Raw genomic sequence first — 24,406 nt, forward strand, 5'->3', positions numbered from 1 at the left:
CTGTCTGCTGGAACGATGGCTGGGATCTACTAACAAGCCTTATAATGTAACCATGTCACAGATGAGAATCATGAAATGACCACATTACTTTGTGCTACTGTAGGTGGGAGAGAGCAAGTGTGCGTCTGAAATGGCACCCTATTTCCTGCATAGTGCCCTACTTTTGACCAGAGCCCTATGCCGGCCCTGGTCAAAAGTAGTGCACTGTATAAGGAATAGGGTGCCATTTAGGACGGAGACCAAGTCAAGGGTCTGTCCAGCCTGACATTATACTGATTTACACTACCGTTCGAAAGTTTATAAATAATGATTTTTAATTGAAATAATAATTGTGTCCTTCAAACTCTGCTTTTGTCAAATAATTACAGCCTTGCAGACCTTTGTCATTCTAGTTGTCAATTTGTTGAGGTAATCTGAAGAGATTTCACTCCATAGTTCCAGAAGCACCTCCCACAAGTTGGATTGGCTTGATGGGCACTTTTTACGTACCAATGGTCAAGCTTCTCCCACAACAGCTCAATAGGGTTGAGATCCGGTGACTGTGCTGGCCTTTCCTCTGTCCAGTGTCTGTGTATTTTTTGCGTGTACTATTTAATGAAGTTGCAAGTTTTATTGCTTCTTTAATCAGGACAACAGTTTTCAGCTGTGTTAACATAATTACAAAAGGGTTTTCTAATGATCAATTAGCCTTTTAAAATTCTAAACTTGGATTAGCTAACACAACATGCCATTGGAACACAGGAGTGATGGTTGCTGATAATGGGCCTCTGTACGCCTATGTAGATATTCCATTAAAGAATCAGCCGTTTCCAGTAACAATCGTCATTTACAACATTAACAATGTCTACACTGTATTTATGATCAATTTGAAGTTATTTATTAATGGACACAAAAAAAAGAAGGAAATTGACCCCAAACTTTTGAACGGTACTGTACATCTCCTGAAACTGTCCCCCAGGCCAGGGCATGACAGAAAAACAGAACCAAACGTATTGTGTTTCCACAGAACATTAATAGAGGAAAATGTATAGGAAAATACATGAAATTGTTTTTCCTCGCTCTTCTCTTTCACTTAGCAACGGCTTCAGCCATGTTCTCCATGGATACCTTCTTCAAATCTATCCTGTTGCCGTCCAGACGGATAACACCAGAGGAGGGGGAAGTAAGTTATCTGTTTATTACATCAGGTCACCAAGACAACCACGAGTTCTCTTTCTTCATAATACAAACATGAACATCTTTAAAAGAAGGATAGAGTGTTATCTGAATTGTGAGGAAAGAGTTGGAGTGTTGAATTCACTATAGCGAAATTTGCCACTTTTACAATTCAACTTTTTTGTTTGTTTAAATCAAGCATGAAATGTCCAGAAAGAAACAGGACTTGGATACACTGTAATGTTTTACAGACACTGTATGATGACATGCATATTTGAATACCATTACGCACTTAATAATTAGGCTACAGGTAATTCCGGTTCAACGGGTTGTGTGCTGGGTTTCAAGAAAGGTCTGTGAAACCCACATGACTAATCACATCAGACTTTGAAATAGTTCATAAGACTTCATAGCAGAGTTGTTCTATGTAGGGTGTATAGGGGGAGAATCACTCTTGCTGTCCGTCCTGTAACTATGTCATGCCTCCCCTGTTGTTTTTGTCTGTCCCTGGCCTGAGGCAGTTAATCTGTCTGTGTCCACGTGTCTGTGGCCTACTGCATGGTTAGACAGACAGCTGGGGCCACTCTGATAAGTGTCCACACACCCCAATCCTACACACACGCAGGCAGACAGACACGCAGACATGCAGACACACACACACACACACACACAGAAAGGGAGAGAGAGAGAGAGAGAGTGAGAAAGAGAGGGAGGGGGAGAGAGAGAGAGAGAGAGAGATAGATAGAGAGAGAGGGAGAGACTTTGCCAGAGCAAATTTGTCAAAAAATAACCCATAAATCAGTTGGAACCTACCACTATACACACACAAAAAATTGGGTTCCTCAAGGGTTCTTTGGGAAGGTGATGGATACTGACCTAAATAACCCTTTGAGCCCTTCAATGGTTCTTTGCAGTTCAAAAAAATATTATTTCCTCTTTTAGTGACAACTAAAATGTAGGGGCGGTAGGTCATTCTAATATTTTGGGACGTGGTTTTCTCACAGCTCTTTTAGTGATAACTAAAATGTAGGGCCGGTGGGTCATTCTAATATTTTGGGACGTGGTTTTCTCACAGCTCTTTTAGTGATAACAAAAATGTAGGGGCGGTGGGTCATTCTAATATTTTGGGACGTGGTTTTCTCACAGCTCTTTTAGTGATAACTCAAATGTAGGGCCGGTGGGTCATTCTAATATTTTGGGACGTGGTTTTCTCACAGCTCTTTTAGTGACAACTAAAATGTAGGGCCGGTGGGTCATTCTAATATTTTGGGACGTGGTTTTCTCACAGCTCTTTTCATGCAACCGGGAGTCATTCCAGTTGGTCTAATCTGTTGTGTTATGCTATTAGATGTTATATATGACTATGGTCAGTGAAGGTGTCTTGTGAGAATGGTTAATTAAGTCAATAGTTCTCAATTCTCTCCTCAGGAATCACCAGACGTACCAAAGCTAGCATTCCTGATAAAACTTGTTCATAAAAACAATAATAAAACCAATGGAATTATAACCATTTAATATGGCTATTAAACCAGAGTAAGAAACACTGTATGGTTCTAAAAATAACCTTTGTAGAACCATTCATTTTTTTTCTATAATATAGCTCCGAAAAGGGTTCACTGTAAGACGTTTCTGTAATTTCAACAGTGAAATATGGTAGAATGCGCAGTAAAATACCTTCAGTGTACCTTCATTGTATACCTTCATAATTAATTATGGTGCATTGTGGGAAGATGTTGTGGGCGAGGAAAGAGTTTCGGGCTCAAGAACATATTTTAAGGTGTGCCTTGTAAGAGGCTATATTTGTTGCACCCGTGAGAGGAAATGCTTTACCCTCACAGAATATAAACTCAGCAGCAACAACAAAAACATCCCTTTTTCAGGACCCGTCTTTTAAATATAATTCGAAAAATCCAAATAACTTCACAGATCTTCATTGTAAAGGGTTAAAACACAGTTTCCCATGCTTGTTCAATGAACCATAAACAATTAATGAACATGTACCTGTGGAACGGTCGTTAAGACACTAACAGACGCTTACAGACTGTAAGCGATTAAGGTCACAGTTATGAAAATGTAGGACACTAAAGAGGCCTTTTTACTGACTCTGAAAAACACACAAAAAAAGATGCCCAGGGTCCCTGCTCATCTGCGTGAATGTGCCTTAGGCATTCTGCAAGGAGGCATGAGGACTACAGATGTGGCCAGGGCAATAAATTCCTATGTCCGTATTGTGAGACGCCTAAGATAGAGCCACAGGGAGACAGGACGTACAGCTGATCATCCACGAAGGGGCGTGTAACATGTGTAACAACACCTGCACAGGATCGGTAAATCCGAAAATCACCCCTAAGGGACAGGTATAGGATGGCAACAACAAATGCCCAAGTTACACCAGGAACGCACAATCCCTCCATCAGTGCTCAGACTGTCCGCAATAGGCTGAGAGAGGCTGGACTGAGGGCTTGTAGGCCTGTTGTAAGGCAGGTCCTCACCAGACATCCCCGGCAACAACGTCGTCTATGGGCACCAACGCACCGTCGCTGGACCAGACAGAACTGGCAAAAAGTGCTCTTCACTGACGAGTCACAGTTTTGTCTCACCAGGAGTGATGGTCGGATTCGCGTTTATTGTGGAAGGAATGAACATTACACCGAGGCCTGTACTCTGGAGCGGGATCAATTTGGAGGTGGAGGATCAGTCATGGTCTGGGGTGCTGTGTCACAGCATCATCAGACTGAGCTTGTTGTCATTGCAGGCAATCTCAACGCTGTGCGTTACAGGGAAGACATCCTCCTCCCTCATGTGATACCCTTCCTACAGGCTCATCCTGACATGACCCTCCGGCATGACAATGCTCGTTCTGTGCGTGATTTCCTGCAATACAGGAATGTCAGTGTTCTGTCATGGCCAGCGAAGAGCCCGGATCTCAATCCCATTGAGCACGTCTGGGACCTGTTGGATCGGAGGGTGAGGGCTAGGGCCATTCCCCCCAGAAATGTCAGGGAACTTGGAGGGGCCTTGGTGGAAGAGTGGGGTAACATCTCACAGCAATAACTGGAAAATCTGGTGCAGTCCATGAGGAGGAGATGCACTGCAGTACTTAATGCAGCTGGTGGCCACACCAGATACTGACTGTTACTTTTGATTTTGACCCCCCCCTTTGTTCAGGGACACATTATTCCATTTCTGTTAGTCACATGTCTGTGGAACTTGTTCAGATGTTGAATCTTGTTATGTTCATACAAATATTTACACGTTAAGTTTGCTGAAAATAAACGCAGTTGACAGTGCGAGGACGTTTCTTTTTTTGCTGAGTTTAGTAATATACTGTATTTTAGGAATTCTATAAACCTTATTCTGAAAATCTACAGTAATTTGCAGGCCAATTGCTGCCAGTAATTTACTCTAAATCAGTTCCATACTGCGTTTTTGTAGTGCCAAAAAACCTTTGCAAATCTAGTGGGTATGTGGTATTGTTGTTTCTGATTAACATATTTTGAGGTGTGTCTTGTAAGAGGCTATATTTGTTGCACCCGCTGTATGAATTTAACAGATATGTGGTAGTGGCTCCCTAACAATTGAATGTCTACAGAGGACAGATCAGAGTGACAGGAAGGTTTACACCTGTGTTGAGTGGCTAGCCATGTCTATAGAGGACAGATCAGAGTGACAGGAAGGTTTACACCTGTGTTGAGTGGCTAGCCATGTCTATAGAGGACAGATCAGAGTGACAGGAAGGTTTACACCTGTGTTGAGTGGCTAGCCATGTCTACAGAGGACAGATCAGAGTGACAGGAAGATTTACACCTGTGTTGAGTGGCTAGCCATGTCTACAGAGGACAGATCAGAGTGACAGGAAGGTTTACAACTGTGTTGAATGGCTAGCCATGTCTACAGAGGACAGATCAGAGTGACAGGAAGGTTTACACCTGTGTTGAGTGGCTAGCCATGTCTACAGAGGACAGATCAGAGTGACAGGAAGGTTTACACCTGTGTTGAGTGGCTAGCCATGTCTACAGAGGACAGATCAGAGTGACAGGAAGGTTTACACCTGTGTTGAGTGGCTAGCCATGTCTACAGAGGACAGATCAGAGTGACAGGAAGGTTTACACCTGTGTTGAATGGCTAGCCATGTCTACAGAGGACAGATCAGAGTGACAGGAAGGTTTACACCTGTGTTGAGTGGCTAGCCATGTCTACAGAGGACAGATCAGAGTGACAGGAAGGTTTACACCTGTGTTGAGTGGCTAGCCATGTCTATAGAGGACAGATCAGAGTGACAGGAAGGTTTACACCTGTGTTGAGTGGCTAGCCATGTCTATAGAGGACAGATCAGAGTGACAGGAAGGTTTACACCTGTGTTGAGTGGCTAGCCATGTCTATAGAAGACAGATCAGAGTGACAGGAAGGTTTACACCTGTGTTGAGTGGCTAGCCATGTCTATAGAGGACAGATCAGAGTGACAGGAAGGTTTACACCTGTGTTGAGTGGCTAGCCATGTCTATAGAGGACAGATCAGAGTGACAGGAAGGTTTACATCTGTGTTGAGTGGCTAGCCATGTCTATAGAAGACAGATCAGAGTGACAGGAAGGTTTACACCTGTGTTGAGTGGCTAGCCATGTCTATAGAAGACAGATCAGAGTGACAGGAAGGTTTACACCTGTGTTGAGTGGCTAGCCATGTCTACAGAGGACAGATCAGAGTGACAGGAAGGTTTACATCTGTGTTGAGTGTCCTTTTGGTCTGTTTTTGCCCTCTAGTCACTGTTGCTGTAGAAGCCTTTGTTAAGGCCTAAATTGCAAGTGATATAAAACACCAAATAGCAGTTGACATTCTGTAATATAGAAAGACTTATTCATTATTAGCAACTTCGTAAAAGTGTTTCAATACAATTCAACAATAAAGTGCTGTTTTGCTGTATATTTAATGCAGCGTACTGTAAATTATGGTGCATTGTGGAAAAATGTTCTGGGAGGAGAAGAATTTCAGGTGTGCCCTGTACTATGTTTGTTGCACACGTTCGTGAGAGCGCTGTACCAATTTAAGTGATATATGGTAGTAATTCTCAACCAATGAAATGTCTATAGGGGACAAATGAGAGTGAAAGAGGGTCCAAAACCATTAATGGTTGACTATTTAATCATGTGCATTTGATCTGTTTTTCCCTGCAATCACGACCAGTTTTGAAGCCTTTGTTAAGGCCCCAAGAAGGGAAAGTGATATAAAACACCTAGTATTCAATAATATTCTGTAATATACAAATGCCTAGCAGCCAACCTGCATCCCTTGTAATTACAGTAAAATACTATAAAAATAACTTTCTTACATTTTATTAGTCATTACTTTGACGTTATAGTAATTTAGAGGAAGCAGATATCAAGGTACGGTGAATATCTCAGTAAGGTATTGTCACTATCAGAGCTAGTCAGAGCTATATCATAAGATACCTTGTTGTAATTAAAATTATTTTGAAGACCAGTGTATCCTCAGGAGGCTGAAGAAATTTGGCTTGGCCCCCAAGACCCTCAGAAACTTTTACAGATGGACAATTTAGATCATCTTGTTGGGCTGTATCGTCACCTGGTATGGAAACTGCACCGCCCGCAACCACAGGGCTCTCCAGAAGGTGGTACGGTCTGCCCAACGCATCACCGGGGGCATACTGCCTAACCTTCAGGACAACTACGGCATCCGATGTCACAGGAAGACCGAAAATGTGAAAATGAAAACTTGCAAAGAGCAATGGGTAATATGGGTAATTACAGTAATATGCTGTAATTGTAATTTGTACTGTAAATTAGATTACAGTAACTGACTTGGTACTGTAAATTAGATTTTGGTAATATTTGTGGTACCGTAAAATGGATTACAGTGGGTGTACTGTAAATTAAATTACAGTAACTTACTGGCCAATTGCTGCCAGTAAGTTACTGTAAATTTTACAGGAGATGTTTTAGTGTTGTAACCATAGCGGAACCCTTTTTTCTATTATATGTTGTAACCATAGCGGAACCCTTTTTTCTATTATATAGAACCTTAGGATAGGGTTATTTCTAGCACCATAGAGGTTCCATTTCGAACATTATGAACATGACTCTTTATAGAACCTTAAAAAAAGGTTCCACATAGCACTAAAAAGGGTTCCGCTATGGTAGCAAGCCAAATAACCCTTATTTGGCACTAAATAGTGTGTACCTCTACCCCTAATCAAAGTGTTTTTGCACCAGTAACTCCTGATGTACAGGTGCTGCTATCTGGACAGGATCATTGTGTAGCCTGCCCACAGTACTGGCCTGGAACATTATGAACACTTATATTTGATATACTTATCATTGACTCAATCTCATCTACCAAACTCAGGCGAAATACAGAGTGATGGAGCTGTTGGAGCTCCAACTCAACATATTGTGGTGTGTTTTGGAATCAGATAGGCCTGCTCTACAAAATGTTAGAAAAATATATATATTTGTGACACATCCAACTGGGCACATATGTCAGTTCAACGTCTAGTTTAGATTTACATTTGGTTGTCAACTAACGTGAATTCAATGTGAAATCAACCCAAATGTTCATCCTGTAATTGGATTTTGGTTAAAAGTTGGGTGAAAAAAAATACGAAATTCCGTTAAATATATGCATTTTTGCAAATCCCACAAAGTTTTCGGCGTTAATTCAATGTCATGTCATCACATTGTTTTGGTTGAAATGACTTGGAAACAGACAGCGTTGATTCAACTACATAGTTGTTGTCCCGTGGGATAGGCCTACAGAAGTAGGATATACAAAAAGTTTAGAACAGCCATTGGAATGACTCCCAGCTGAAATGTCATCGCAACTGAATGTTGGGAACACGAACAAGAAACAGGCACTTTGCTGCAGTGAATAAGAGAATCAGATCCTTCTGAAAAGGCCGCCGATTTTAATGACTCCGAAATCACTTGACAAGCAGCGGGGACTCATTTGAGAGCAAGTGTGCTTACGCAAAGCTACAATCATGCGCCTGTGCTGAGATAGAGCTGAGGCTGATTGAAAGTGGGTTGGAGTCTCGGTCGAGCAGAGGCAGCAGCCAGCAACGTCGTGCGAGGTGGCAGTGACAGCCGGGTTGAGTTTTGATGTAGGCACAGTAGCCTAACAGTCAGGTTGGAAACTTGACTTTAGTGATACAAGAGCAACATGTGGCGATTCAACTGGTCGTGCAATGTCCACTGTCGGTATGCTATGTTGTTGTAATGTGGGTCCGGTCTTTGTAACGGGTAGACAGACATGCTTGGTGCTCCCGTCTTCGACATGCGTAACCGTGAAAGTTGTTTTGTTTGACTTGAAAAAATATGCATCTGTTCCGGAGTTACAATTATCGAATTTTCCCGGATCATTATTCTGTGGAAACATCGACCATTCGAGGCATCAGTTGGGTATGTGATTATTCATGCCTATAATAGCATACCTTTATTCTTTATTTTATTTAACCTCTATTTAACTAGGCAAGTCAGTTAAGAACAAATTCTTATTTACAATGACGGCCTACAAAACCTACAGTTGCACAGGCTAATAGTATACTCATCTTGTAATGATGATAATCATCATCACTAGGCTACTTATCCTCATCATTATCTGTAACATCATTCCTTTTTTGTCCTTGCCTGGTGCTTATTGTTTAGCTTTGAGATGGTTTGATGATTAATGATGATGATGATGATGATGATAATGATGGTAATGAGTGCTCACGGGTCATAATATAATTCTTCATAAAAACAACTTTTTTTCTTTAGAAAGTAAAGTATGACCTTGGCTGAAAATATTCTCAAAATAGTCACATCCATGGCAGTTTGAGACAGTGTTTTCGCAGCAAAAATAGGCCTTCAATAAATGATATAGCCCATCACGTGGACGTGTTTTGAGAGTGAGACTCACGTTCCAGGTAGAAATGAAGCACCACAGTACTTGATCAAAAAATAATGTGGTGGGAGGTAGAACATTCTCTACAGAAAGTCTGCCTTGTGGCTGCACGCATGTCACCGTCATGCTCTGCCTCTCTGCCTTTCGCACACACTGCACACTTCACCAATCAGTTACTATAGGCACTACAAGAGGAGGGAAGACGGGTCACACTTGAAAACACTGCAACACTTCAAGCATAGAAGTTTACGTCATCGTATGTGATTGTGCCACTGCATTAGTGTCTGCGTGGTGAGATGTGTGGGTGGTGTTTCACTGCAGAGGTGGAGAGTGAATGGGTCTGTGGAGTCAGACAATGTGTTGATGGAAGAAGTGTGTGTGTGTGTGTGGGGGGCTCACCACATCCACAGACACAGTCTGTGTGTGTCCCCGAAACAAAAGCAGCTTCCTGCGTTGCATGTGAGAATGTGGAGAAGGTTCAGACTGACACAGGGACTACTAGTCTTGGGTGTGGGGCAGAGGAGAGGAAGCTAGTGGAGACCCAGACAGTTTACAATTTTTTTGTATTACTCTTGTTATTTATAGTGCATTGTTTATTGTTCACCTTGATCCCCCCCATTCGGTTTACATGGTAGACAAGAATGTCTATTTTCCCCCAGCCACAGGAAGATTCCGAATAGTGCTCCTTTGTATAATAGTGCTCCTTTGTATAAGTGCTCCTTTGTATTAGTGCTCCTTTGTATAATAGTGCTCCTTTGTATAATAGTGCTCCTTTGTATAATTAGTGCTCCTTTGTATAATAGTGCTCCTTTGTATAATAGTGCTCCTTTGTATAATAGTGCTCCTTTGTATAATAGTGCTCCTTTGTATAATAGTGCTCCTTTGTAGAATAGTGCTCCTTTGTAGAATAGTGCTCCTCGTGAAAGATCTAAATCTGGCTTTTGACTTTGTTATTGAATTGCTCAGGATTATACAAATCTAGAGTTAATAACCTACAGACGTTGTGATTAGCTGAATCTGTGATGACCTGACTATAAAAAGGCAAAGGTCTTATATATGATCAATAACAGCTTAACAAGCAAAGGTGTCGCCTGTCAGTGGACAGTCCATAAAAAAATTAAAAATAAAAACATATATTTGGCGATGTCTATGGAGTAGCCGTAACATATTACTGTAGGTAGGACGTCAATGGAAATATTACTTAATAGCCTGATCTTGTGTTCACGAGTAACAACTGGATTGGCTGAGAACCAAAAAATTAAGGTGGTTTAGGAAAGCTTCTAAATATCATATGCATAGTGAGTTTGTTTATTTGTTTATGTGTATATTGCTCTTCCTCAAGTAGCCTATAGTTGATTCATTAGGACACCCTATGGTGATGATGTTTTAGTCTAGCCCGTCTGCTTAATGTCCTTAAATCCACCTTGACCTAGTCCCTAGAGGTTCAACAACAACTACAACCCCTCTGATAGATAAATAGATCAATGCTTGATCTTATTCATGTCAATAGCTGTGGGCGCATTGCAAAATATTAAAAGCTAAACATCCAATACCCTGTTTTTAGTTTGGTATTCGTAAATACACTTATTACATTGATAATACAGTAGGATATGGAAATGTTAAATAATAGACTTAGACTGGAGATTGAGTTCAGTTGGCCTTGTTTGAACCATGGTGCAGTGCTTCATGCCTTAGATGATCAGGCAAACATCATTATTCCTAAAGCATCTGCAGCTCCACCTCATCTTTGTGTCTGTTTGATGATGTGTCTGGAATGCAGAGGCGCCATGCAACAACATTAGACCCAATTAAACTGGCTTCACACTGGGCGCCAGCTGACTCTAGTTAATTAAGACACACATGGCACGCGTGGTCTGATACCACCACTAGTAGCAAATGCAGACAGAATCATTTTTCTAGAATGAATAGATGCTAATAAGGTCTGTAACCCAATGTCCATGCTTATTGCAATGCATACCAGTGCTGGGGTGGTGGTGATGACTCCTGGAGATAAACAGGACAAAATGACTCACATTGGTAGAGGTCCTCATAATTAGAGATACATAGCAAGAAGGGCACTTCTTGATAAGAGGGACGGGACATGGCATCTGGTATTTCCCACTGAATGCCCCATACTGCTGCCAGGCCTTCAACTTTGTTTCCTTGAGTTGTTTTCTAAGATGCAAGGGCTTCTCCAAGGGAACAAAAAAACAAAGTCACCATAGCCTACAGGTGTGTCTGTGCGGTGCTACATCACGCAGGAAATGACGCCTCTACAAGCATGGTTTTGCTGCTCTCAGCATGGTAGAGAGAGAGCAGAAGCGACAGAATACATGAGAGAGACTTAAGTCTATTTTATAGAGTTGGCTAACAGCTGAAAAGGGCAATGTGCAGTACCTCTGGTTGGGAGCATGTGACAGTGTTGGCAGTAGGACCGACCAGCACAGTTTACTCTGTCAACAGAAAGGAAGGGTGGAGAGGTCTCCACGCTAGGAGCCATTGAACACCCGACTTAAGAGAAGAAAAGCAATCTAGTACAAAATAAGAAAAGGGGATAGAAGAAGAATACTGTATTATTTATTTTCTTGACTGCAAATGGAGCTGAGGGAAAAACAATGTGTTCAAACCATTTTCTTTTTTGTAGCTGCATTTGATACCCAAGCCCAGCACAAGGCCATCAATAGCGCTCCCACACAAAGAGAGACGAGATGACAATAATTCGTCAGGTTCCATATTTCTATTTTTCATCATTTGAGCTGGCGATCCCACACTGCGACACAGTGAAAACGTGAGGCCTGTGTCTTATATAATCCATATATGGCCCTCAAGGTGAGGCAGTAGCCAATCATGAGTTAACAAGACCTGGAAAGATAGAGGAGAGAATGCCCTGAACAAAGCCCTTGTAAATGACTGTGTACTCCGATGACACCTCAGCCAACTTAGCAGCTGGCTTGGGAACACATTTAGAGAGGCTGTCAGTGGATCATAAAAGAAGAGTTATAGAACAACAAAAGAGGAAGTGGGAATTAGGCTACAGCATAGAGTTGATGAGTTGAGAGGTTTGCCCATATATCATTGGGTTTAGGACATATATTGCCTGAACCAGTAGACATATAGAAAACACTCACTGAAAACAAACTGAACACAACAGTATGTATCTCATTAGACATTAGAATATTTCACATTCAACCTATCTTTCTGGTCCCACCCAATGGTTTCTGAGAACAACCAGTTTAACCAGTTCTGTTGGAATGCCTATGAGTGGAAGCCATAATATATTATAGGCCTTATTATTCAGCAATGCCTTGATATTATAGCCTTTCTGGACTGGACGTGAACCTCTATGATGGAATAATGAAATTATGTAATAGTAGGTTATGTTTCTTTCTCTCCCACTTTCCCCTAGACCCCACTGCCAGAGGCCCTTGACACACAGGACACCATGAAGCAGGTATGTAGTATGCCGATCAGGGACAGTGCCACACACACACCAGGGTTGGGCTCAGTTTGAATTGAAGGCATATTTTAGTTTACTTCCTGAATTGACTGCCTTCAATTCTAATTGATCCCAACCCCGACACACACAAACACACAGTACAGTAGTACTTCACATCCCTACAGCTAGTCTTAGACCTTAATCAAACTGCTCTGGCTTCTGATTCATCTTTGATGAATCACAATCTTCATGAGAAGTGAACCAACAAGGTCATCGAGTTCACATGTAGGAACATTATTTATGTCGGACATTTTGACCTCAAATCATCTGTTACACCATAGAAACACCACATCAGCATAGTAGAAATGGTGACTGGAAGCTCAAGTACAGTAAATAGTAGTTCACCTCTTAAAGCTGTAGGTCCTTGGGGTTAAACATTTAGTGTTATTCACTTACGTCATATTACATCATATAATGCCCCACATTTTCTATAGTGTGCCATGTGAAATTCTAAGACTCGCAAGACCTTCAACATACACGTTGCCTCAATACGATGATCCAATGTATGAGCATAATGACATTCCACAACGATTTTAGTCATCTCAATTAAATGTCAACCCGCAACCTGTTGACATTGGACATTGGCCCGGCCTTCAGGCTGTAGCGAATTGTTTCTCCTGGGCCCTTTTAGCCACTGCGCCAGCCTTTGTTGTTGCAGCGTTGGCATCTTCTGTAACTGCTGAACCTGTTCTTTTTGAGTTCCTAATATCACTGCTTGAGCAGTGGAGTCTTTAAAAACACATTCCAATCCAGGCGAGCACTGCAGTCACAAGGAGTCTAAAGGACACTCCACGATCCCCCCCGCCTTCAGGCCCTCACTACCCCCTGCCTGACCAGAGCAGACCCAACCCTCTCACTCCTTTATCTAACTGCTCCTTCAATAGCTCCCTCGCAGGAGAAATCAGCCTGATAACGATGTTGAAATGGAAAGACAAACCTGGATCCTGACTGGTATTATTTTACCCAATATACATAGACGCAGTCAGGCAGCCACACGCACGCTCACACGTCTGAATACACACACACACACACACAGCCGGTCTCACTTTGATGCATCCAGAATCTCCAGCAATAAAAACAGTGGAACAGTGTTCTCTTCTACTCCAGGAAGAATGAAAACACAGTAAAAGATCAATGCCAGTAAATAGGCCGATACAACATTAAAGTTGAGTTCATGTCTATGTTTTTTTTCTGCACTGAACATGTAGGGAGTATCTTTAATAAATATCCAGTCAGCCTTGGAATGTTCCTAACTTCCCACGGGCTTTTTCTGTGTGAGTGCTGTGTGTATTTTGGAAAGGGGAGAGAGGATGCAGGTCTTATAGCTAATGGGAGAACAGTAGCGAGGCTACAGGGAGGTTGGCTTTGTTGGTGCTTTGTTTGGTAGTTGTTGTTCTTGTTTTTTATGTCTTTGGAGCATGTGTCAAACTCAAGGCCTGCGAGACGATTCAATCTGACCCAAGGGTGGTTTTTTGTAAAAAAATTGTTTTTTAGTTTGACATTTTTTGGAAGGGGGGGGACGATTGTCAATTGACATTGAAATGACTAAAACCAAATAGAAACTGTAGAAATTATAATTGACCGAATGTTATAGTCTCTTTACTCTGTCCAGCTTGCTAACAGTCATCAAAACTTAAGATAGACAGTCAGGGAGCATCGAAAATTCAGAAAGTGATGGCTAGAGGACAATTTGTTAAACATTTTCATGGCAAGGAAATATACAGTGCAGTAGTATTCAGACCGCTTGACTTTTTCCACATTTTGTTATGTTACAGCCTATTCTAAAATGGATTCAATAATCCCCCCCCCCTCCCATCAATCTACACACAATACCCCACAATGACAAAGCAAGAACAAGTTTTTAGAAATGTTTGCAAATGAAAAAGACAAAACATGAAATACCTTATTTACGTACATTAGTATTCAGATCCTTTGATATGAGACTCAAAATTGAGCTCCGGTGCATCCTGTTCCCATTGATCATCCTTGAGATGTTTCTACAATTTGATTGGAGTCCACCTGTGGTAAATTCAATTGATTGGACATGATTTGGAAAGGCACACACCTGTCTATATAATGTCCCACAGTTGACAGTGCATGTCAGAGCAAAAACCAAGCCATGAGGTCAAAGGAATTGTCTGTAAAGCTCCGAGACAGTATTGTGTCGAGGTACAGATCTGGGGAAGGGTACCAAAACATTTCTGCAGCGTTGAAGGTCCCCAAGAACAAAGTGGCCTTCATCATTCTTAAATGGAAGAAGTTTGCAACCACCAATACTCTTCCAAGAGCTGGCCACCTGGCCAAACTAAGCAATTGGGGGTGAATGGCCTTGGTCAGGGAGGTGACCAAGAACTCGAGGGTCACTCTGACAGAGCTCTAGAGTTTCACTGTGGAGATGGAGAACCTTCCAGAATGACAACCATCTCTGCAGCACTTTACCAATCAGGCATTTATGGTAGAGTGGCCAGATGGAAGCCACTCCTCAGTAAAAGGTACATGACAGCCTGCTTGGAGTTCGCCAAAAGGCACCTAAAGGACTCCCAGACCATGAGAAACAGGATTCTTTGGTCTGGTGAAACCAATATTGAACTCTTTGGCCTGAATGCCAAGTATCACGTCTGGAGGAAACCTGGCACCATCCCTACGGTGATGCATGGTGATGGCAGCATCATGCTGTGAGGATGTTTTTCAGCAGCAAGGACTGGGAGACTAGTCAGGATCGAGAGAAAGATGAAAGGAGCAAAGTACAGAGAGATCTTTGATGAAAACCTGTTCCAGAGCGCTCAGGACCTCAGAATGGGGCGAAGGTTCCCCTTCCAACAGGACAACGACACTAAGCACACAACCAAGTCAACGCAGGAGTGGCTTCGGGACAAGTCTCTGGATGTCCTTGAATGGCCCAGCCAGAACCCGGACTTGAACCCGATCGAACATCTCTGGAGAGACCTGACTGTTAAAGGCCATCAGACTGTTAAATAGCCATCACTAGCCGGCTACCACCCGGTTACTCAACCGTGTACCTTAGAGGCTGCTGCTCCATATACATAGACTTGGAATCACTGGTCACTTTAATAATGAAACACTAGTCACTTTAATAATGTTTACATACTGCTTTACTCATTTCATATGTATATACTGTATTCTATTATACTGTATTTTAGTCAATTGCCACTCTGACATTGCTCGTTCTAATATTTATATATTTCTTAATTCCATTGTTTTACTTTCTATTTGTGTGTATTGTTGTGAATTGGTAGATATTACTGCACTGTTGGAGCTAGGAACACATGCATTTCGCTACACCTGCAATAACATCTGCTAAATATGTGTATGTGACCAATAGAATTTGATTTCATTTCATTTGAAAATAGCTGTGCAGCGATGCTCCCCATCCAACCTGACAGAGCTTGAGCGCATCTGCAGAGAAGAATGGGAGAAGCTCCCCATCCAACCTGACAGAGCTTGAGCGGATCTACAGAGAAGAATGGGAGAAACTCCCCACATATAGGTGTGCCAAGCTTGTAGCGTCATACCTAAGAAGACTAGAGGCTATAATCACTGCAGAAGGTTCTTCAACAAAGTACTGACTAAAGGGTCTGAATACTTATGTAAATGTGATATTTCATGTTTTAATTTTTTTTTAAATTTGCTAATATTTCTAAAAACTTGTTTTTGCTTTGTCATTATGGGTTGTTGTGTGTAGATTGATGAGGGAACAGAAACTATTTAATCCATTTTAGAATAAGGCTGTAAAACATTTTTTTTTTTAAGTCAAGTGGTCTGAATACTTTCCTACTGTAATTCATTTTAAGATGAGCCCTCCGGACCTCTTTGAAGACTGAATTTTGCGAGCTGGGAAAATGAGTTTGAGACTCCTGGTTTAGAGATTTGAGATTGTTCTGTTAGTTATCTGATGATGATCAAGATGGTTATTGTGATTTGGGATTTGGTGCTACGTATATTCACACAGGTAAAAAAAAAAAACGTATCATCAATGCCGTCAGCCCTTTTTACCTAAATTGGCACTTCCTGTTTTGAATAAAGGAAGAAAAAAAATCCAGTGCTGTAGCTTGGTATTTCTGAAATGGGGGAGGAAGTGTACTTGTTGGAAACAATAACCCCTCAGAAGGTCTGAAGTGGTCTTGTCTGTATAGAGAGTGGGATGTGAGATGCAGTTCCTACAGCTCTTCTGCCCACCGGCGTGGTGCTCCATCCCTCCCTCCAGGTACAGTCATGTTCCAGAGAGAACAGAAGAGGAGAGAACAAAGCCCACCAAGGTCACAGCACAGAGGGAGACTGTAGACTCGCCCACAGAGGAAACTTCAGAACACTAGTAGAAATTTGACACTATTTAACACAGAATATGGGCACAAATATAGTAAGCCCACACACCACATTCAGTTATTGAAACAGTTACTGTCACTAAGCCAGAGAATGAAGGTAACAAAATGACTTTATTTACAGTGGGGAGAACAAGTATTTGATACACTGCCGATTTTGCAGGTTTTCCCACTTACAAAGCATGTAGAGGTCTGTAATTTTTATCATAGGTACACTTCAACTGTGAGAGACAGAATCTAAAACAAAAATCCAGAAAATCACATTGTATATTTTTAAGTAATTAATTGTCATTTTATTGCATGACATAAGTATTTGATCACTTACCAACCAGTAAGAATTCCGGTTCTCACAGACCTGTTAGTTTTTCTTTAAGAAGCGCTCCTGTTCTCCACTCATTACCTGTATTAACTGCACCTGTTTGAACTCGTTACCTGTATAAAAGACACCTGTCCACACACTCAATCAAACAGACTCCAACCTCTCCACAATGGCCAAGACCAGAAAGCTGTGTAAGGACATCAGGGAGAAAATTGTACACCTGCACAAGGCTGGGATGGGCCACAGGACAATAGGCAAGCAGCTTGGTGAGAAGGCAACAACTGTTGGCGCAATTATTAGAAAATGGAAGAAGTTCAAGTGACAGTCAATCACCCTCGGTCTGGGGCTCCATGCAAGATCTCACCTCGTGGGGCATCAATGATCATGAGGAAGGTGAGGGATCAGCCCAGAACTACACGGCAGGACCTGGTCAATGACCTGAAGAGAGCTGGGCCCACAGTCTCAAAGAAAACCATTAGTAACACACTACGCCGTCATGGATTAAAATCCTGCAGCGCACGCAAGGTCCCCCTGCTCAAGCCAACGCATGTCCAGAACCATCTGAAGTTGCCAATGACCATCTGGATGATCTAGAGGAGGAATGGGAGAAGGTCATGTGGTCTGGTGAGACAAAAATAGAGCTTTTTGGTCTAAACTCCACTCGCTGTGTTTGGAGGAAGAAGAAGGATAAATACAAACCCAAGAACACCAGCCCAACCGTGAAGCATGGAGGTGGAAACATCATTCTTTGGGGATGCTTTTCTGCAAAGGGGACAGGACGACTGCACCGTATTGAGGGGAGGATGGATGGGGCCATGTATCGCGAGATCTTGGCCAACAACCTCCTTCCCTCAGTAAGAGCATTGAATATGGGTCGTGGCTGGGTCTTCCAGCATGACAACGACCCGAAACACACAGCCAGGGCAACTAAGGAGCGGCTCCATAAGAAGCATCTCAAGGTCCTGGAGTGGCCTAGCCAGTCTCCAGACCTGAACCCAATAGAAAATAATTGGAGGGAGCTGAAAGTCCGTATTGCCCAGCGACAGCCCCGAAACCTGAAGGATGTGGAGAAGGTCTATATGGAGTAGTGGGCCAAAATCCCTGCTGCAGTGTGTGCAAACCTGGTCAAGAACTACAGACAAACATGATCTCTGTAATTGCAAACAAAGGTCTCTGTACCAAATATTAAGTTCTGCTTTTCTGATGTATCAAATACTTATGTCATGCAATAAAATGCAAATTAATTACTTAAAAATCATACAATGTGATTTTCTGGATTTTTGTTTTCCGTAGGTGAGGGCGGGATTCCGTCTCTCACAGTTGAAGTGTACCTATGATCAAAAAATGACAGACCTCTGCATGCTTTGTAAGTAGGAAAAACCTGCAAAATCAGCAGTGTATCAAATACTTGTTCTCCCCACTGTAAGTGTTGTTATAAGAAGGGGGGAAAAGGTGTGGGTGGAAAGGCCATAACCACAGACCACATTAGCCATTATCAGACACAAACCAACCCACCCACAAATATAAAAAACATTTTAACAGGCCCATGTTCCTTTTGTGATACTACACTATTCAAACACAGACATAACTTTCAAAGGCAGACTTTGACTTGGTCTCCATAAGAAAGTGTGTCATTAATGTTTATCTAAAGCACATACTCAGCCTGTTCCGGACCTGAAACGTCAGAGAGAGCAGTGTGAGAGAGAAAGGGCCACTTCTACAGTACATACAGTATGCCATTCACCAGCACTGGCACACCTGAGGGAAAACCGTTTACTCTGCAACCTGATGCATGGGGTCGGGAACAATCAGGGAGTTCCTCCTGCCTATACTACTAACACATGGGCTATAGTCCCTAAGATCAGTGCTTCCTTACCTTTTTTTGAACTACAGCACACCTTTATGGGATCCATTTTTAGCACCTCACCAAAAATGTCCCTGTTAATTTATTTAGTGGTAATGACCCACATCTCATCTGATCCCAACTGCAAAATTCTCTATTTTCTGTGACAAACGTTTTTTAAAGATGAAATACAGTTTATTTAAACTATTTTCATAGTTCCTTACTCGTGATGATTAATTTGTGTGTACCTCTGCAAGAGCGTCCCACGAATCCGTGCAATTTTTTTGTAAAAATAGGTCTTTAGTGTTTAACTGTTTGAGCTAGAGCCTTGTGGGTTTCTGCATTGTAAAGGTGCAACCACCAACACAAAGCCATACATGCTGTGTTTGTTTGTATGGCAGAGGCTGTGGTACAGCTAAATCTATAAAAGCCTATTTATTCTTCCTATGAAAATGTGGACGGAATGTGACGCATATTGCGGAGACTCTGGAGGCACGCAGAGGCCCAATTGAGCTCTCGACCATTTTTTAAATGTAACTGAGCTCTGCATCGCTGTGCATCGCTCCATATTGCTCCTCATTGACATTAATGGGTGACGGTAGGTGAGGGCGGGAGGTCCGGAATAAACACAAACTTACTTCCTTGACAGCAGCTCTGTGCTACTAGGCGAAGTGTAAGAAGTATGAATGCCCTGACCTTGCCAATGCAGATTGACCATGTGGCGCCTTTAATCAGACGTGCCTGTGCTAACTGTACTCACAGGCGAAGTAAATTGATACAACCCACTGAGCAAAAACTTTTTGCATCAACGTTGTTTCCACATTATTTCAACCCAATAAATCATTGCGATGAGATTGGCTCAAATCAAATTGTGTTTGTCACATGCGCTGAATACAACAGGTGGAGACCTTACAGTTGTCACGGCCGTTAAAAGAACTGGACCAAGGTGCAGCGTGGTGAGTGTACATTTTCTCTTTTATTCGAAATGACGCCGAGAAAACAATAAACAATACAAAACAAACCGTGAAGCTTAAGGCTATGTGCCATCAAACAAAGTTAACTTCCCACAAACACGGGTGGGAAAAAGGGTACCTAAGTATGGTTCCCAATCAGAGACAATGATAGACAGCTGTCCCTGATTGAGAACCATACCCGGCCAAAACATAGAAATAGAAAATCATAGAAACACAAAACATAGAATTCCCACCCCAACTCACGCCCTGACCAAACCAAAATAGAGACATAAAAAGGATCTCTAAGGTCAGGGCGTGACAACAGTGAAATGCTTACTTACAAGCCCGGAATCAAAACAATGCAGTTTAAAGAAAAATACCTAAAATAATAAAATAAAAGTAACAAATAATAATAAAATAACAATAACCAGGCTATATACAGGGGATACCGGTTCAGAGTCAGTGTGCGGGGCACCGGCTAGTCGAGGTAATTGAGGTAATATGTATGTAGGTAGAGTTATTAAAGTGACTATGCATAGATAATAACAGAGAGTAGCAGGAGCGTAAAAGAGGGGGGGGGGACAATGCAAATAGTCTAGGGTAGCCATTTGATTAGATGTTCAGGGGTCTCATGGCTTGGTGGTAGAAGCTGTTTAGAAGCCTCTTGGACCTAGACTTGGCGCTCCGGTACCGCTAGCCGTGCGGTAGCAGAGAGAACCATCTATGACTAGGGTGGCTGGGGTCTTTGACCATTTTCAGGGCCTTCCTCTGACACCGCCTGGTATAGAGGTCCTGGAGGGCAGGAAGCTTGGCACCGGTGATGAATCAACATAGAAAACTAAATGGATTTGTCAAAAAGTATCAACGTAACGCATTCCGTCTTTTTTTTCACCTAACTTTGAACCTAAACCGAATGACATGGTGAAAGGTTTTGTTGACTTCACGTTGAATTCACAGTAGATGACAGCTCAACCAAATGTAAATCAAAACCAGACGTTGAACTGACGTCTGTGTCCAGTGGGAAAGGACTTTGCTCATGATGTGCGCCCCTCAACTGATAAAAATGCAACAACATGCCTGAGCAAACTGGATTTGTAGATACAGATGTGACCGTGAGCTATTCAAGTTTCAATGTCAAATGCACAAGTACAGTGAAATGCCATTCTTGCCAGCGCTAAACCCAACAAGGCAGTAATCAATGTCAATGTAGTACTAAAAATAACACAAGGTAGAAGAAAAACACACAAGATATAAAAACAAGATAACCAAGAAGCTTTATACAGGGTCAGTTCCAATACCATATTTACAATGTGCAGTGATTCTGGAGTGATAGAGGTATGTTTTAGGGTAAGGTGACTAGGCATCAGGATTCAAGATAAACAATGTATTTATCTGTGTGGCAGTGGTGCTCCCAAGTCAAAATTGAATGTGCATTCCACAGGTCACATTTATAAGTGTGTTCAAAAAAAAGAATCAAGATTGGGGAAAGGTTTGCAGCACACCTGGACAGCTTCTCAAGGCACACCCGTTGAAAACCATTGCCCTAGATTACGTGCTTAGTAGATCTACATGTTCTCAAGTTGCTCATCACAGAGTTCACAGAGATTTAGAGCTTTTGTTCTTCCAGTATATACAGAACCGAACAGATTGATGATGAGTGATTATGTCCTGTGTGTTTAGCTACTTAGTAGGTGGGGTGCTGTACCCAGGATGTGCTGTATGAAACATTCTGTTTTGGTCTGTTGTTATAAGAAAATGTGTTTAAGATTGCAAGCTGATCACAGTCAGTAGAAATGCCAGCTTGTTTGCAATGATGATGGGGGGATTTATGCATTTGGAGTTTATTATCTCAGTGTCAGAGGTCAGAGATGACCAGGCTGAGAACATGGTGGTAGCTAGTGGTCCCACGGGAACAGTCAGGGCACATGGGAATAGTGGTGACCTCCAGCCAGCACAGCCAGTAGAGCCAGTCTGCAGTCCCCTGGGACCAGTCTGCAGCCCCCTGGGAACAGTCTGCAGTCAGTGGAGAGGATGAAAGGTTCAGAATGATGCATACAGTCTTTAGACACTAGGTCTGGGAGCAGGACAGCCTGTGGGAAAACAGGTATGAAGAGGGGGACTTGGAGGATGGGGAGCTTGGGGGACCCCTCAGTTAACTTCTCACACAGCAGGTGTGTCTCTTTGAACTTTAAAGTAGCATGCAGGTTTCCCCGTTCTTTTGTACATGGTTCTGAAAAATGGATGAGAACCCCAGGTTCTGTCAGGTTGTGTTGTCTTTGACGAGGCCGGAGTCGGCAGATCAGTCACGGGTCAGGAGCCAATCATTTCATCCCGAGTGGCTTGGAGCCAGAGCCATTGGCCAGGGCAGGCTAGGAGCCTGGCTTTGGTGACAGGAGAGAGAGGGGAGAGGGCATCACAGGCTGCCCCATCCACCACAACACCAGCCAGAGCAGGCTATGGGCTGAGGCCTGGCTAGGGGCCAGGCGTTTGGGAGAGGAGGCTAGGAAATCACCATCCACCACAACACCACGCCAAGTGGAGACAAAAGCTAAAGGAAATGGTCTTTGTTAAGTTCAATCTGAATCTCAAGACCACCACCTTGGACAAACAGAGCCCTGAAGGAAGCCCAATAACAAACAATCAACTGTGTGAGTCACTCGTGGAATCACAAGACTAGGACCAAGAACATATTGAGTGGAAGGGAGTGAAATGAAGACATTCTAGTTCATTAACAAACCAGTAAATGTTGATATTTAGCCATTTGTAATATTGGTTTTGTCATGGAGGTTGCGTATAAACAGGAAATGGTAGGAAATAGGCTGCACAGCAACAGACCCAATGTGCTGTGAGTTACATAAGCTTTAGTCTGCATCAGTGGTTGATACAAATTTTACACTAGTTTTTTTTTCTTCTGACATTCTGTTTGGGTGGTAGAGCATGGCAGAGAGGAGCGAGATAGGAGGGGGCAGGGAACGGGAAAAAATGACTGGGAGGTGTATTAGAAATGATACTACTTAGAGAATCTGAGAGGAGGCAAAGTGAAAACTCTCAGAATGGCAAAGTTGTCAACGTAGCCAAGTGGCATCCACTCACTCTCTGACGAGGAGACAGTTATGTGTGTGGTGTGGGAGAGTTTAGCAGTGCAGTAACTCTCTTCATAACACATTCTCACCAGCTCTCCTCCCACACGCGCACAATTTGGGACTCTAACACCCTGCAAAGCCAAACACCTTCCTGTAATGCTTCTCACAGAATATATGCTTTCTGCCACTGCCACTTGCTTTTCACTTGTCATTCTAGCTCCTTGCATGTCTACACAGTGGGTCACTGTTGTCACTGTCTGTTGTCACAAGACCTTCTGTGTGACACTTCACATTTCCCACTTCATTTATATGACCTCATGTCTTTATCACGTCATGGAAATGACACAGAAGTAAAGGCATGTTGGTTGTGTGCATATGATACGCAGAGGAAGAGGTCCATTGTTCAATTACATTTTGATTTGCACATAGCCTACATTTGACTGTGTCAAGTATTTGACCCAGTATTTCTCTCCCTCTCTCTCTCTTTCTCGCACACCTTGTAGTTTCTGTCGGATCGAATTCTGAAGGCAGCCAGGGTGGTGTACAGTGCCTTGATAGAGCGTAGCCCTGGCCTGATCAGAGACAGAAAGCATCACCTGAAGACCTACAGGTATGGGGCCTTGCTCCTGTCAATGATTTCAAATTTCTACTATTACTTTGCATGTTTGTCTTTCTGAAATGAAAATGCTAGATCGTTTCCATGTACAAATCTCACTCTTTCCCTTACAGACAATGTTGTTCGGGGAAAGAGCTTGTTGATTGGCTGATGAAGCTAAACGAATGCTTCCAATCAAGGAGCCAGGCAGTTGGCATGTGGCAAGTCCTGGTGGATGAAGGAATCATTGTTCATGGTAAGAGACTTTAATCAGAGTGAATGTATTATCATCATGTATTGTCAAATATGATCATTTGACAAGAATCAACCACTCCCTGCTGTGAGTGTAACCAAACTCAATGTCTCCTATCACAATGTAGTGAAGCAGGAGTTAAACTTCCATGACAAAGACACCCAATTTTACCGCTTCCTGGATTTGGAGTTCGGACTGAACCACATGACCAATGAGAAGGACCAATTAGACGATGAGCTGCAGGAGGGTTTGTCGTTATTACTGCAGATTGGTCCAGATGCTCTTTTGACCATGATTTTACGTAAATGGTGAGTTCCATTTTATTATGCTGTGTGTTTGTATCAAGGTTGTTTTACTCTTCCAAGTCAAAGGGAAATTTCCATCCTCAGATGGACAATAAACTTCTATTGTATTATATCTGCTCTCCTATCATATATCAATCATCCTATTCTAAGGCCTAACCTCTGACCCT

The 24,406-nt window shown here is 42.5% G+C and overlaps 1 protein-coding gene across 9 annotated transcripts in view; it reads left to right on the plus strand.

Annotated features, from left to right (window-relative positions):
- Positions 1–24,406, plus strand: part of LOC112221521 (rap guanine nucleotide exchange factor 3) — a 49,952-nt gene that overhangs the window by 3,470 nt on the left and 22,076 nt on the right. For 6 of the 9 annotated variants that reach the window (XM_042303796.1, XM_042303792.1, XM_042303790.1 and 3 more), the window contains 5 exons: positions 1,077–1,162; positions 12,459–12,503; positions 23,590–23,696; positions 23,816–23,937; positions 24,062–24,242. In XM_042303796.1, coding sequence (XP_042159730.1) covers positions 1,091–1,162; positions 12,459–12,503; positions 23,590–23,696; positions 23,816–23,937; positions 24,062–24,242 — 527 coding nt within the window. In that variant the 5' untranslated portion in view covers positions 1,077–1,090. Of the gene's footprint in view, positions 1–1,076; positions 1,163–7,948; positions 8,569–12,458; positions 12,504–23,589; positions 23,697–23,815; positions 23,938–24,061; positions 24,243–24,406 lie in introns of those variants that run through there. The other 3 variants (XM_042303793.1, XM_042303798.1, XM_042303799.1) reach the window with 3 other exon arrangements.

This window comes from Oncorhynchus tshawytscha, linkage group LG22 (assembly GCF_018296145.1).
Source record: "Oncorhynchus tshawytscha isolate Ot180627B linkage group LG22, Otsh_v2.0, whole genome shotgun sequence".
Taxonomy (NCBI): Eukaryota; Metazoa; Chordata; class Actinopteri; order Salmoniformes; family Salmonidae; genus Oncorhynchus; species Oncorhynchus tshawytscha.